Source organism: Acinonyx jubatus, chromosome C2 (genome assembly GCF_027475565.1).
Source record: "Acinonyx jubatus isolate Ajub_Pintada_27869175 chromosome C2, VMU_Ajub_asm_v1.0, whole genome shotgun sequence".
NCBI lineage: Eukaryota > Metazoa > Chordata > Mammalia > Carnivora > Felidae > Acinonyx > Acinonyx jubatus.
The window spans coordinates 147,620,280-147,636,902 of NC_069384.1; the positions used below are offsets into that span (position 1 = coordinate 147,620,280).

Sequence of the window (16,623 nt, forward strand, 5' to 3'; positions counted from 1 at the left end):
CTTCAGGGTCAGCTGACAGCCGACCTGCGTCTGAGGTGGGATCCAAAGACTTTACAGCTCCCCTCCCTGCTTCTGGAGGCAGCTTTTCTCAAGGCCTCACAAAGAATGTCCTCGTGCTGTGGTCTGCCTGAGGGAGGGAGGATGAGACGCTCACAGGGGCTACTCATTTTCTCAAAATGGTCATTATTAAAATGCTTCCAAATGGAGTCTTTCAGCATTTGATTAAGGCCCTCAACAAGAACAACAGCCACCATGGGAATTTTCAGCGCTCTGGCCTAAATTTTGACTAAAAGGTGCCTGACGGCTTTAATCATGTAAACCACATGTGCTCTAATTTTTCTTCCCATTTCATTTTCTTCCAAATTTTAGCAACCTGAGGAAATCTCAGCAAGCCCCGATGTTCCCTTAGAGAGTCCCGGAAGTACAAGGTGAAGTTTGGAGGACAGTGCAAGGCAGGAAGAGAAATGAGTAGAGTAGACCCTTGGCTCAGGTATCCCCATCAGCTCCGCCTGCCCGTGTCCAACCTCATTCTGACACATGTGGAAGACGCTGCTGAGGTGATAGCGAGCCTCGTGGAAGCCACCTGAACCCCAGGAAAGCATGCAGGCCACCCCCTGCATCCACGCCGTTGGTGGCTGTGGTGCCTGTGGCTGTGGGTCTGCCCACCAGCCCTAAAGCGGCCCCTCACCTGCCTTCCTGACTGGAGGCCCAGGGTCCAGCCCAGACTGGAGGATTCTGGGGTGCTGGCTCGGCCTGCAGGCCCGGCCAGGGCCACCTGAACCTCGCATGTCCCTCTTCCCTGAGGCCCTCCATCCAAATTTACAGATCCCAACCTGATGCCTTTGAAGTCCATAGTCATGTTTCCCTGAGGGTCTATAGGGGCAGGTTGATAGGCCCCACCCCCACGTTGTCTCCCCCTTGTACTTGCCAATTCAGTGGCTTCACAACAGCTAAGGTGCTTCTGCTCATGGAGCATGTTGTCATAAGCAGAATGCGTGGCGGCCATAAGCAACTGACTTTTCCCTCCCGTCATGACATGTATCGCAGGAGTCTGTCGAAGACTTTGTTCGCTCAGCTAACAGTTTTGTCACCCAGAAACAAAATGCTCATCTAATAAGCCTGTTTAAAAAAATTACTAGTAATTGTGGATGAGTTTATCTCCCCTCCACTCAGAATTCCTGTGTGATCATGTCAGTTCCAAATGTATGCTACGTCCACCTTTTCCGGATAGAAATCTCAAGGGTTCCGTTTCCACGTCACGAAGTCTAGGATGCAGACTTTTCTCGCATTCCCTCCAAAGGGACTGTGTAGACGCTTGGCCCACCGTAAAGGGTTGACTCGTGTGGCACATTCATCCCCCTGGTCACCTGCTGTCTCATGCCTCCGTCTCTGCCACGGAGGACTAAGGTCCAGGCAGCGTCTCGTCTTTGCTTAACCGAAGGCTCAGTGGGAAGGAAGGTCAGGAGGGATCAAGTCAGCGTGCTTGGGGATCCCGGGCTGGCAGGTGAGCTCTTGGATACGGTGCCCCGGTCCCCGTCACCACCACCTGGACCCTTTTTGCAGTCCCTCCCAGCTGGCTCCCTGCTTCTTCAGGCCACCAGGCGCCACGGCGTCGTCCCCACCTCGGGACCATGGCTGCTGTCCTTGCCCCTCTGCAGAATGCGGGTCCCCAGGCTGTTCTCATGGCTGGCACGCTCCTCATTCTGCCCACCGGGGGTCTGTCCCGGCCACCCAACCGCACACCGTTTCTCCTCTCCTCCTGTGCTGCTTTCCCCGACTGCTATCGCAAAGTACATGTTTACTTTCTCATTGTGTTTCTCACAGCCACAGCTCTGCGCTCACACCCCTGCACACGCTGTATTCCCTGAGTCCAAACAGAGTCTGGCACATAGTAGGTGTTCAGTATACCCTTTCATCTCGGCCATAAAGAAAGGGTTTGTAGGACCCTTTACGATTGCCAAAGGAGTTTTTCACGTGCCCTCCGTGTACCGTTGTGGCTTCTTTTCTGCCCACCTGTCCCTAAACTGAGGGCCTTGGGAGCGAGGGCTAGGTGTGTAATTTCCTTGTAACGCTGGAGGCTTCAAGCTTAGAAGGTACCCATACCCATTTTATATAATTGTACTCATGTTCCACATGTGTTTAGATTTTGGTTTTTACTCTACACTGCAAGCATTTTCCTGACTGTTCTTATTTATAATGGCTGAATCACAGCCCAGGGGAATAGTGGCTGACAGTGTCCTTACTTAGGGGGGTGAGGAACTGAGGAAAGAAGGAAGCTTTGTTGACCTGACATCGACATGACCTTACTTTGTCTCCCCATCCGATAGGAGGGTCAGAGAAAGGGCTGGAAATCGATACTATTAAGCCACTTCTCCCATCTGCTTCTTTCCCACCTCAAAGCCCCACCCTTACACACCTGCACCCCACACCGCAAATTAGGGATCCCAGTGTCAAACAGGCACCTAAGTATGACCACATAGTGTTCCTAAGGATGAGCTGGAACTTTCTTGGGTCAAGGTCAAATTCCAACTACCCATACACCTCCTCGCTTCCTGTGACCCAAGTTCTCACGCTTACCTAATCACATGATGGCTGCTACCTTGAGTATCTTCTCTTGTGAGGCAATGATTGCAGCCACATCCCATAGTTGGCACCCCCATACCCCTGCCTTGGGAATCGTTTCCCTCATGTTTGCCCTTCTCAGCACTTGGATCAGGCCCTCTGGGGAGAATGGCACGGTCTGATCCTATATTTCACCGGAACTTTCTTTGGGCCATCCTCTAGTTTATCCTTATATGCACACAAGGTCCACGATCATCATTCTTTGCCAATTAAAACTGCTTTTTCCTAACATATTTAGGACCTGGCTGTTGTAACTAGTCAGTTGGATCAGGCCTAAAAGATTTCCCAAACTGGCTATATTATATTCAACATTTTAAACTTACTAGATTTAATGGCCAGAAACGGATATACTTACGGACAGTTTTAAGCAATAAGGGCATTTTTACTGCCCTGCAGAGAGAGGAGAGAACTGGCTGGCCTGAAATGAAGGAGGCAGATACGGATAATTTTCTTCCAGAAAATAATCATGTCTTATGGGATGAAAAGGAAAAACATTCAAATCCTGAGCATATCATTTCCACGGCCCCTGGATTTAGCAGGTGCCCAGATGTACAGGCAGCAGTTTTGGGCAGGAGAGGAGAATGGAGGTGTCAGGCTAGACTGGGAAGCATACAGACCCCAGGAGGAGGAAAGAAAGGTCAAGAGAAAAAAGAAAATCCTCCCACACTGGTGTGTGCTCACTAAAGTCAGCTTTCCCTTCCAAATGTGGAAATACCAGTTGAAAGAGTGAGCTTTGACCCTAGCTCTAGAGGCTGTGGCCCCAAACACTGCAGGCCCAGCCGCTCCTCCAGGGACCCCGGCTCCTGCAGGCTGGGGCTGACTCCCCCCATTCCAGAATGTCAGCCTTCTCAGTACTCATGGGTAACGTCCGCTCCTAGCCTCCCCACTCCGACACCGGCCCTGTCTCTGTGTTGAGTGCTTCTGCAGCCAGACCCTGATGGGGGAGAAGGCAGAGGACAGCATGGCGATTAGGGCAAGGGGGCAATAGAGAGAGTCAGCCAGACCTGGTCTCCATCCCAGCTCCACTGCTGGCCAGTAGTGGGGGATCCCGCTGTCACTTCATCTCTAACCAGAGGATCATAGAAGACCTTCCTCATATGGTTATTGTGAAGAGACTAGGAAATACTAGTCCACAATGGCAACCCAGAAAACTCGTAACTCACTTCCCATCAGCAGCAAGGACAGACCTCCCACCCCGGATGCAAGGAGGGACGCATAAAGCCTTCTGGTAGCCAGGCACTGAGAGAAATCGCCAAACGAGTGGCGGTCGCCACATCAGGAACCGTTTACCGGACGGTGCATGTGGCCCGCAGAGTCCTTCGGTCTACGCCTGGAACCCCGGTTCGGTCTACAAGAGAGAGTCCGTGGTTCCCCGCCCCCAGTGAAGGTGATGAGAGTCAACGACAACAATGGTGGGGAGCAGAGGATGCTGTATGATTTGCAAGGGGCCGCGTGCATAGCGGCACGGAGCGGGCAAGCCTTTACACCAGATCACCAGCATTGTAGGTGGAGGTGCTCGAGGTGACACCACACTTCGCCAGTCAGCCACTTGCTCTCGTTATCCAGTCAGTCAGCCAACAGCTGTGCTGGGTGTTCAGCAGATGTGAGGGTGCAGCAGTCTCTCGGGAAGAGCCGGGGTCTTGAAGTTGGGCAGATGGGGTCCTATCTCAGTGCCAGTGCTTGCTGGCCAGGTGACCTGCGGCAAGTCACGGAGGCCCTGCCAGCCTCCATTTCCTCTTCTGGGAAGTGAGCATACTCGGATTTATTTTGCAAGGTTGTCCAAAAGAAAGTCATGTGTTTGAAAGCACTTAATTCTGTTCGTGAACATAGTACCACAGACGTGTTCGTTTCCTTTCCTGACCCAAATTCCAGGGCCTTTGTACTCCTAGGCCTTTTAGCGCAGATAGTCTTATAGACAGGGGTGAACCCCAACAGTTCCTACCTGAAACCTAGGTTTTGTTAGCCTTGCCCGTGCACACCTGCTAATGCCCTGGGCACAGTCCCTCGCCACCCCAGTTCTTATGTACTCAACGTGGAAACTCGTGGGTGCTCTTGAATAAGAGCCATTTTCTTCTTCTTCTCGCCCGGACTTCTTCAACTTGAGGAATCCGTATGTTCCAGCTGCCATCATTTCTCCGGGCCTCAGTGCCGCTCAACCGCAAATCAAAGCTAGCTGGTGCTTCCGGAAGAGCATAGAAGAATGCCTCCATTGCGGTCAGTCTGCGTGTGCCCCAGGACCATTCAGGCTTAGTGTAGCATCTCTGTCCCTCTCCAGAGAGCCTGAGTTCATGGGAGTCTGGGCCAAATCTAGATGAGCAAGTCTTGGTGACTAGGGCTGCCTCATCGGTAAGTCCTGTCTCTTCCCCGAAGACGCCCCAGAGTAGGTTCTAGCTGGAAGCCCTCACTCCTCCGTGACCAGCAGACCCGCTCACAGGAATCAGGGATACCTCCGGATTTCCTTCCAGTCATCACCTTGCTTATTAGTCCTGGTCAGAAGGGACCTCCCTTGCTTTCACTGAGGAACATAAAGTTTTTAAGTGGACTCCAGGGAAGGCATGGAGGCCACGAGGCTACGGAAAGCTGCACGAGAATTACTCCATTTTACCCCAGATGCGCTCAGCATCATGGAAGGCATAATGAGCATAGGGGCCCGGATGCAGCATGGCGTGTGTTAATACAGTCTTGCTGCAATGTGAATGTGGGAGGCCAGACCCTGGCGGCAGCTCAAGAAGTTTCTGGAGAGGCCCCCAACGAGCACTGCAACGCCAGATAGAGCCTGGGGGAGGAACTGCCAGGCCCCATTACACCTTCCGGAAGTTCTTCCCCGGATTCCATCCTGGCGTCTGATAACAAGTGGAGAGAGCCTGTCTCCATATGCGTTTGGTAAAAATGGCTTTGAAGTAACCTAAAAACCTCAGCCGAGAGAAGACAAAGCATATGTTAAGAGAACTAAATAAAGGGGCTCCGTGTATGGGTTTATTTTTGAAATTTCAACTCTTTGAAGTAGAGTTGTCATAGCTCCCTGCCTGTTTCGACTTGTGTTGGTGAGATCTGAAGGCCGCAGAATGAAGACAGTCCTCCCCTGTGTGAAGTCTGCAATAACAAGCACCGGGGAGCACCTGGCCTGGCTCACTGTTGCCTGTTTCATCTCCAGGTTTTTTCTAGTTTCTCAGTGTTGCCTGGGCCTGTCTGGAGGCCTCTCTGGTTAGAAAACTAAAGCTAACTTGGCTTCGCTTCGCCACACGCATTCAGGATCACCGAAGACACAGGCATATGTCATTGTACCCTCATAAACAACCCCCACGGTCTGCCCATGCCTGACTCGGCTGCAGCCACGTCAAGTCCCCATTCCCCAAACCGTTTCTAATAGAGAAGCTGGTCCTGGAGCATTTTATGAGCTTCACGAGGACGATGCTGTGAGTCACGTTTATGAGCATGAATTCACGATACACCACAGCGATCGAAAATCAAAGTTCTTATTCGCACATTTGTTATGACCTTGGATAAAGAATGCGGGCGCCAGGCCTGGCTTTGCCCCTCAGAGGCCACTGTGACCCTGGGCCAGCCACTCTTCTGTCGTCACAGCCTCACCTGCAAACTGAGGGGGCTGGCCAAATTCAGTGTCCTGCCATTATGGGGGAGAGTGGGACATTTTTTTTTGTCAGTTTGCCTTTGGGAAGCTGAATTCCAGAAAGGAGCCAACCCCAGTTCTGTCCTTTACGGTGTATGTAAAGCCACTACCTTATAGTTCGTGAGCCTGCTGGGGGACGTGAAGGTTGATTCTGTAGGACGCATGCGTCTCCTTTCGGTGTTTTGGTTATTCCCAGTGATGCGTGAGTGCTGATTGACACACGCCGTGTTCAAGTGACCGTAGCCAGTTGAATAAGTCGCGTATTTGCCCGAAGTACATTATCAGTTTTTTTATATGTCCTCAATCAAACAGAAGTGGAGGGATAGTCCTCCCAGGTGGATCTTAATTCTAAGTTCAAACTTCCAACTTTTTTCTGACCTTTTTCTTAAACACCCCATGTTTTGAATGATCCTGTCTACCATGCGAACTGCACATATTTAGTATAATTCCTATTTTCATTTTGATTGACTTTAGCCGCACAGCTACCAGTCGGATGTCTCAGTGTGAGATAATGACAGGCACTCCGTATTCAGCCGATGCATTTTTATCCTAAAGAGGAGGAATGTGAGGCAGGCATGACTCTGTTCACAGGAAATGGACGTTTTGAAATAATGAAATCCACTCATAGACTCTTGGAGGTCCAGGAACCTCTGCTGTAGTACGTTATTAGAAAATAAAATTGAGTTTGTTTGTTTTGGCTTCTGGGAACTCACTGAGTGCTAGTAATGAAAATAGTGATTGCAGGAAGAAGTATTGTGTTTACACCCTTTGCCAGGCTCCTCTTACATGATTTATTAAAGAGTCCCTGCCCTTTCTTGACTTCTCTAATCACGGACATGAGAAGTTCTCCAACAGTTGCTGAGCCAGAAGCTCACTGCCATAATGGACAAGTGTCACTTCTATGTCATTGAGATTTTTCGGTGTGCACAGAAAATTCTGTGTTTTGATAGCATAGAAGAGGATAGGTAGGATGGCTTTTGAGCAGACCCACAATTTGGTTTTCAACAAAGTTTTAAGTACCGAGAAAATAGAAGGTCCAAGGCCACATTGGTAGGCACAGGGGAATGTTTCAAAAATAAGGTTGGTTCCCATCTTAATTTATAACCTTCAGTGGCCTGAGAGGAGCCCACACTCTGGGAGAAAGGAGTGATTCACTCCTAAGGATCATTTCAAAGCTACTGGAAGTCCTAATTTACCAGCTTGACTAATTATAGAAAATTGGTATCACAGGACAAAATAATTTAGCAAGGTAAATTAAAACTCGTATCTTTTCAAAAATCATCCAGACTTTACTGATCTGTCATTTTGAAAGCCCAGTCAGACCTATACACCAAATAATGCATGAATGCATTCCCTGTTTTTTCATTTCCCTGTGGAAGGACATCTTCGTTCCTTTCGCTTTTTAGTGACTGTGAATACAGCTGCTATAGACGTTTGCAGGCAGGCTCGTGTGCGAACGTAAGTTTTCAGTGTACTTGGGTGAGTACCTAAGAGTGCAATTGCTGGGCCGTATGGTAAGACTGTGTTTAATTTTATAAGAAAGCGGCTCACTGTCCTCCAAAGTGCTGGAATTTTGCATTCCAACCAGCAACGGATGAGAGTTTCTGCTACTCTGCTTCCCGGCCAGCGTTTGCCATTGTTAGTTTTATGAATTTTAACCATTCTGATAGGTACGTAGCGGCATGGCACTGCAGTTTTAGTTTGTATTTCTCTGATGAAAAATGGTATTGAGTATCTTTTCACGTGCTCATTTGCCACCCATAATACTTTCTTTGGTCAAATGTCTGTTCAGATTGTTGGTTGTTCTGTTGAATTTTAAGAGTTCTTTATGTGTTCTAGATAAACGTCATTTATCAGATATGTGATTTGCATTTGTTTCTCCCAGTCTGTGCCGATCTTACTCCCTTATCGATGTTTTACGAAGAGCCAAGTTTTTAATATTGGTAAAATCCAATTTGTTGGTTTTTTTCTTTCAGGGGTTGTGCTTTCGTATTGTATCTAAAAATTCATCAACAAAGCTAAGGTCACATAGATTCTTACATTGTCTCCTAGAAGTTTTATAGTTTTAGATTTTACACATTCAGATCCACGATTCACTTTGAGTTATTTTTTTTTTAATTTTTTTTTTAATGTTTATGTATTTTTGAGACAGAGAGAGACACAGCATGAGCAGGGAATGGGCAGAGAGAGAGGGAGACACAGAATGTGAAGCAGGCTCCAGGCTCTGAGCTGTCAGCACAGAGCCCGACGCGGGGCTCGAACTCACGAACTGTGAGATCGTGACCTGAGCCGAAGTCAGTCGCTTAACCGACTGAGCCACCCAGGCGCCCCGAGTTATGTTTTATTTAAGGTGTAAGATACGTGTCTAGGTTCATGTTTGTTTTTTTTTGTTGTTTTTTGTGTTTTTTTGCATATGGGCCTCCTTTATTGTAGCACTGTTTGTTCAAAAGGCTGTCTTCCCCCCATTCAATTACCTTGTCACATTTGTCAAAATGTTGATAGTATTTGTGTGTGACTGTGTTTGGGCTAACAATTCTATTTGATTGATCTGTATATCTGCCAATACCATACCGTCATGGTTACCGTAGCTATATAGTAAGTCTTAAAACTGTATAGTGTGGTTCCTCCAACTTTATTCTCCTTTTTTCAAAATTGTTTTAGCTATTCTAGTTCCTTTGCCCTTCCATACAAATTAGGATCCGCTGTTCTATATCTACGTAAAATCCTTCTGGGATTTTGATAGGAAATGCATTAAACCTAAATTTGGGGAGAATTAATATCTTTATTGAGTCTTCCAATTCATGAACATAGTATATCCATTTGTTTAGGTGTTTTTCCTTTCATCAGCATTTTGTAGTTTTTAGCATACAGATCCTGATATATTTTGTTGGATTAATACCTTTGGAATTTGTCAGAACTTGTTTTATAACTCAACATATGACATATCTTGAAAACTTCCCATGTACCCTTGAAAAGAATATATATTCTGAAGTTGTTAGATGAATTTTCTACATATGTCAATTAGGTCAGGTTTGCTAATCTTGTGTAAAACTTCTGTGTCCTTCTGATGTTTGTATGCATGTTACTGAGAGAGATTGAAAAGTAATCCCACCATAATTTTGGTGTCTAACTCTCCCTTTGGTTTCATCATTTTTTAAAAATTTATTTTTAGACTGTTATTAAGTACGTTTAGAATTTAGACTTGGTAGGGGCACTTGGGTGGCTCAGTCAGTTGGGCTTCCGACTTCAGCTCAGGTTATGATCTTATGATTTATGAGTTCAAGCCCAGTGTTGGGCTCTGTGCTAACAGCTCAGAGCCTGGAGCCTGCTTCGGATTCTGGTCTCCCTCTCTCTCAGCCCCTCTTCCGCTCACCTCTGTCCCTGACTGTCTCAAAAATAACATTAAAAAACTAAAAAAAAAATTTAGTCTTGGTATATATTACTGGTCAATTGATCTTTCTATAAATACAAAATGTCTCTCTTTACCTCTAGTTACAATTATTGGCTTCCAGTCTACCTTGTCTGATAGTAGCTACCCCAGCTTTGTCTGGTTACTGTTTATGCGGCATCTGTTTTCATTCTTTAACCTTCATTTGGTCTGTGCCCTTATATTTAAAAAGGTATGTTTGGGGGCACCTGGGTAGCTCAGTCAGTTAAACGTCCGGCTCCTGATTTCAGCTCAGATTATGATCCCAGAGTTCATGGGATCAAGGCCTGTGTCAGGCTCTGCACTGACAGTGCAGAGTCTGCTTGGGATTCTCTCTCTCCCTCTCTCTGTGCCCCTCCCCTGCTTGTGCACACACACTCTCTCTCTCTCAAAGTAAATAAATAAGCATTTAAAAGGGGGAAAAAAGAAAAGATATGTTTCTTGTAAGCAGCATGTAGTTGTGTTGTATTTTATTTTGTTTATATCTAGTCTCAAAATTTCAGTCTTTTACTTGTAGTACATTTATTAAATGCACACTTAAGGTAGGTATTGATAACATTTGGATTTACATCTACCACATTACCTTTGGTTTCTGCTCCTTTTTGTCTTCCCTCTTTGAGTTTTGGTTTGTCTTACTCTTCTGGTTTCTTAACATGAAAGCTTGGATTATTAACTTAAACTTTTCTTCTTTTTTAATGTATTTAGTACTATAAATTTATCTTTAAGCACTGCTCTAGCAGAATGCCACAGATTTTGATATATTGTATAGTCAATTTTTAAGTTAAAATATTTTCTGATTTTCCCTGGGGTGTCCTCTTTGATCTTTGGATGATTTAGGAGTAAGTTGTTTAATTTCCAAGGGATGTGAGATATCCCTGTTACCTTTATTGACTTATAGTTTATGATTACAAATATAATCTATATGGTTTCAGTTCTTTTATATTAGTTAAGATTTGTTTTATGGTCCAGAATATTATATACATTAGCAAATGTTCCTGATTTCTTGGGGAAAATATATATATTCTGTTATTGATGGGTTTAGTGCTCCACAAATGCCAATGAGATCCAGTTAGTTGATGACGTGGTTCAACTCTTTTATGTCCTTGCTGATTTTTACCTACTCATTCTATCTATTACTATGAGAGTAGTTTTGAAACCTCCAACTACAGTTGCACATTTGTTTGTTTTTCCTTTCAGTTGTATCAGTTTTTGCTTTGTGAATTTTTTTATTTATTTTGAGTGAGGGAGAAAGCACATGTGCAAGTGTGAGTTGGGGGAAGGGCAGAGAGAGAGCAGAGAGAGAATGCCAAGCAGGCTCTGCATGCTGTCATCACAAAGCTCAATGTGGGGCTCAAACTCATGAACCATGAGCTCATGCTCTGAGCCAAAATTAAGAGTCAGATGCTTAACTGAATGAGCCACCTCAGTACCCCTGCTCTGTGTATGTTTAATTTCTATTGCTAAATGAGTACACACTTGTTATTCTATCTTTTTGATGACAAAAGCTTTTTATCTTTGGTAATTTTTTTTCGTTCTGAAGTCTTCTTTGTCTGATATTAATATAGCTACTCTAGCTTTGTTTTGATTCATATTTGCATGATTTTCATCCTTTTACTTTTAACCAATCTATCTCTCTCTATTTGAGTTAAGATTCTTGTAAATAGTATTGTGTTGGGTCATTTTTTTTTTTTTTTTTTTTGGTCATTGTACAAAAATTCTTATTTGCTGCGTTTGGATCATTTACATTTAATGTAATTCTTGATATGATAGGATACAGTCTACCTTTTTACTTGATTTATACTTATCCTTTCTGTTTTCATTTTCTTTTTTTTTTTCTTCCTAACTTCTTTTAAGTTATTGAATATTTTTTAGTAGTACAGTTTGTCTGCTGTATTTTTTACTAAGTTTTTTTAGTTGTTGCTTTTGGGACTATGAAAGACTTTACTTTTCATAATCTATTTATAATCAGTATTTTACCACTTCAATTATAATATAGAAACATTACCACGTTATAGATTCCTCTACCTTTCCCCCTTTATGTTCCAATTTTCTTATATCTACATATGTTGAAAACCCTATCAGATAATATTGTATGTTTTGCTTTTCTGCCACCAAGTGTATTTTAAATAAAGGGAATAGTGTGTTTTACTTTTCTCAGATATTTACCATTTCTGTTGCTCTTCCTTTTTTTCCTAAGGTTCCAAGTTTCCTTCTGGTGTTATTTCCTTTCTCTCTGAAGAGTTCCCCCCCACCACCACCCTTTTTTAAAGTTTATTTATTTATTTGTTTTTAAGTAATCTCTACCTCCCACGTGGGGCTCAAACTCATGACTCTGAGATCAAGAGTCACATGCTCTTCCTAATGAGCCAGCCATGCACCCCTGAAGAGTTTCCTTTAGTGATTCTTTTAAAGAAATTCTGCTTCTATTAGTTTTCCTTCATTGGAGAATATCTTTATTTCACCTTAATTCCTGAATGATATTTTTGCTAGATATAGAATTGTAGTTTGATACTTCTTTTCTTTTTTAGCACTTTAAAAATGTTGTGTCACTCTCTTCTGATCTCAGTGTGATGAGAAGTCCACCATAATTCAAATCTGTGTTCTCCTATAAGTAATGTATTATTTTCTGCCTGAGTTCACAGTTCTTTGTCCTCAACCAATTTGACCGTGGATGTTTTTGGATGGGGATTCTTTGGGGTTATCTTGTTTGAGAGTCTTTCACTTTTTTGAATCTGTAGATTTAGATGTTTCATCACACTTGGAACAGTTTTAGCTACAATTTCTTCAAATAATTTTCATCCATTCATGCTCTGCCCTCTTATTCCAGAACTCCAGTGGTACACACCTTTCGTTATTATCCCACAGATTCCTGAGACTCTGTCCATTTGTGTTTTCAAATGTTTTTCTGTCTCGTTGCTCAGATTGGACCATTTCTATTGATCTGTCTTCAGATTCACTGCCTCTTTCCATTATGCTAATGAATCCATTTGGCATGGCTTTTAAAAATTTGGGGTTCTATTTTTCTAGATTTTCATTTGCTTATTTTTTATATCTTCTAATTTTTTTACATTCTATTCCAATACTGCTTTACTTTAATACTTGTTTTAAGAGTGTTACATTCTACTTTAATATTTGTTTCAAGAGCATTAGTGATTACTTGTTTTAGCATTTTTATAACACTTTTAAGTCTTTGTCAGATAATTCCAATATCTGTGTCATCTTGTTACTTGTTGTCTTTTGTTGTCTTTTCTCATGTGAGTTGGGATTTTCATGGTTATTTGTATGCTGAACAATTTTGGATTTTATCTTGGCTATTTTAAATATTATGAGACACTGTGTCTAGTTGGAACTCTATACAGAATGGTGATTATGATCAGGTTGAAGGCCGGAATAGTAATTTCAATGCCAGGTTAGTTTCAAAGCATTTGCAATGCTCTTTGGACCTATCTTATGTGTCTGTCCTTTAGGAGTCAGTCTGGGATCTGGACAGCGGTTTATTAGCTCAGTTCCTTAAGTTCTTGGTATGCCATTTGGATCAGTTCCATGCATGCACAGGTTGAGGGTGAGCCTAGGAGTTTATAGGCAATTTTATGGGATTTGTTTCTTGAGGTCTTCCTGATTCATTATCTCCCCAGTACTTTTCTGGTTCCTTGCATCTCCCATTCTCTGGCCATAAACTGCTCACTTCCACAACTGTCACGTTTAGGGGGAGAGGGGCCGCCTGGGGCTCCTGTCTCTGGCCGTTGTTGTTGCTGCCACTGCCACTGCAGAGTTTCCTGGGACCTGGGACAAGAGAACTGAGGGAAAGGAAAGGAAAAGAACCTGGAAGGTTTCATCTGCTCTCTGTGAGCGTCTGGGAGTTTCCTTTCCCACTTCTCAAGCCTGGCTTGCCCCAGAGCTCTCTCTTCTGCCCCACAGTGCTCACTTCCATGGTTTGGGTTTGCTGACTTCAATCCAGGCTGTACTGGAGGGAAAGAAGTGGTAAACTCACCACCAGCTGAGTGGTGTTTTGAGTCCAGTGCCTTTCCCCAGTCTGCCTGCTGCTATTTACTTTTCAGTGCCCCAAATCACTGTGCCGTGCGTTTTATAGTTTGGGTTTTATAATTACATGTAGAGGGAGAGAAAGGGTGGCATGTGTTTTTCCGTCTCACCCAGCCAGAACTAGAACCTCCGATTGATATTACTGAAAACCCTTATTTTCTAATTAACTCAGCTTTATATACAGGACAACTGATGTTGTTAGTAAGAAAGAGTTCAATGAAGTGGCCCAATCACATAGTTTTCAGTTAATTCTTTTGGATTTGTTTATGGCTACATTTATGTCGGCTGCACATGATGCTGTTTTGATCTTTTCCTTTGATCACCTAATTCTCACTGTAGTTTTCTATTTGCACCTTCTAACTCACCTCGTGAGCCTCGTGGGCAGAGGTAGTCTTGTAATTTCTTTGCAACTTGTGGGGCCTCTGCACACAGGCCCACAGTACAGATAAGGCAGCGATTCTGGATATAGTTCAACTGAGCTGTATGTGGCAACTTTGAGAAAAACCAGGTGGGAAGCCTCACTGACGACCCCTTTAGTACAAGTTTATGCTTACTTCAGACAGAATTGAACTACAGCTGACGTTTTCAAATAGCAGCCTTTGAACGCATCAAGGTGGGTGTAATTTCAGAACAGATTTACATGCGGCTCTTTTAAGATGCAAACCTCTGCAGAAACCACACCTGATGCAACTGAGCTGGCTGCTGGTAGCTGGCATACCCAGCGGGCGGGAACGGATCTCCGTGGAGGTGCAAATTCATTCACACGTAATTTGGAGTCCGTGTTAAGGTCTAATTACCCCCGCGACCTTCCTGTCACCATGAGTGATTGATTAAGAAATGTTTGACCTCTTCTTGCGAACTGGGGAGAGGATCATCCAGCCCTGGTCACTGTGATCAAGTGGAAAGACCAGGAGCACTTGAGCAGCGGGGGGGGCAGCGGAGGCCAGCCTGGTTCCAGCTTCATGGTGGGATTAGGATCAGGCTCCAGGTGTACCTCACCTCTGTTGTGGCCCCTTAATCTCGCCCAGCCTCCATTACCTCGTCTATAAAGCATGCCGTGTGCTTGCATTGCAAGGTGAATAAATAAAAAGAATAGATGAGAGAGTGGACGGGAGACGGCAGGGCCTTCCGAAAGGTAAAGCACCATGCAAGTGTTTATAAAATATTTTTAAATAACAATAGGACACAAACGTTGAATTAAGAGGAGCAAGTCTAATACTAGGGTCGAGGTTCATTCCTGAAGCCTCTTCTTGTGTTGTGGACATGCATTCTTCTGGAGGGCTTTCAGAGGAAGTCTCTGGAAGCCTAGGTTGTGTGTGATTCGGCTCATAGGCACCAGAGAGTCAGAGATCCCCACATGTTTTTCCTTTTCTTCCCAGGACCATGGCAATGAGCAAGGGCCCATTCCTTAGGGTACTTGGGAAGGGGTGTGTACCCAGGTTTGGTTATTAGTCCTTCCCCCTGCAGGCCCCCCAGATCTCCAGGCAACCAGAATTGTGATTCTTCTGTCCATATGAACAAGGTTGTGTTGGACTCAAGGTCCCAAGGAGTCCTGGCCCTGACAACTGGAAAAGTTCCTTCGTCATCACTTACTCTAAGTCGGAAGTTCAGGCTTCCAGAACACAAACACTCCTGAGGGACCCAATGGAAGGCACCCTACCCCGACCCGGCATGTCTCCAGCCCCGACAGACTCTGTCATGCTCACCCCCAGGTGCCACCACTGTCTGCCTCTAGTGCCCCGCTCAGCAGTGCCCTGGGGGGTGGGGACTCAGGGCCTGCTCCCTAATGCCACCAGTAGCCTGAGACTCAGGGTGCCTATCCAGTGGGGCCTGAGTCAGGGATGGGCCGGCCAACCACTTTCTTCTCCCTCCCTCGAAGGTCACATCCAATGAGAAGCATCTGGAGAATCTCAAGGATGCAGGCAGCCTCCTGCGGGCTCTGGAGGGGCTGGCCGCCGCTGGCGGGTAAGTAGACCGAGGACGAGGACCCATACCTTCCAGCCTGTCATTGCCAGTGTGGGAGGGGCCGCCGTGCCACTGCACCCCCCCCTCCTGGGTATCCCCCACTGGCAGGTGGGGTTGGGGGTGGGGAAATCAGCAGGGGGAGGGAGGAAAGGAGAATGTCTTAGCCCTGCCGGGGGGAGGGAATATTCCCATCTATAGGAAAGAGAGCTGGGAAGGGACGCCCGGGGGGATGGGATGAACCTCGTGAGGAAGGCAGTCACCCCTTGTGCACAGGTGGCCTCCTCCACCTGTAAGAGTGGTAGAGTAAGGGCCACAGGGAGGGTTCATCCCACGATGACACCACACACACACACACACACACACACACACCCTGAACTTGAGAGGTGGGGACAGAGGGGGGGGGCGTGCTTACGAGTTGTTCCTCTGATCTGAGCTGTTGATGCCAACTGACCAAAGAAGAACGACATGGGAATAAGAGGAAAGCTGCCCCCAGGCATCCATCCTTCATCGGGCCTGTGTTACCCGCTCACTGCGCGTGACTGTGCCAGAGCCTGGCGTGGGGTCCGGCCCTCGTCCCCAGAGCTGAGGGAGGTGGCCTGAGGTTGCGGGGGCCACAGTCCCCTGAGCTTCAGCCGCTCTCCCGGGGCCTGGGGAGAGGGATCCACCTCCTAGGGGGCACCCGGCCTTCACTAGGCACGCGAGACGGGGAACGGGTGCTGGCGTCCCCCGGTGGTTGGTTTTCACAACCACAGGGTTCTCTGAATTCTGCTTCCTGGTGTTCCGGGTTCGGTGTTAATTTGAAGAAAGATGCACGGCTGGGGTGTTGCCGAGAGGCGGTCTGTGGACAAGGGATGCCGTCTCCTAGAGTACCCAGGTCCTGCTCTTAGGTTTAAGCCAAAGAGGGAGGCTGTGCATGGTTTCTGTGAGGTGAGGGTGA

The 16,623-nt window shown here is 45.7% G+C and overlaps 1 protein-coding gene across 9 annotated transcripts in view; it reads left to right on the plus strand.

Moving 5' to 3' along the window:
- Positions 1-16,623, plus strand: part of ULK4 (unc-51 like kinase 4) — a 571,462-nt gene that overhangs the window by 553,135 nt on the left and 1,704 nt on the right. For 8 of the 9 annotated variants that reach the window (XM_053221605.1, XM_053221617.1, XM_053221609.1 and 5 more), the window contains one exon: positions 15,601-15,686. In XM_053221605.1, the coding sequence (XP_053077580.1) occupies positions 15,601-15,686 (86 nt within the window). Of the gene's footprint in view, positions 1-369; positions 465-15,600; positions 15,687-16,623 lie in introns of those variants that run through there. The other variant, XM_053221610.1, reaches the window with a different exon arrangement.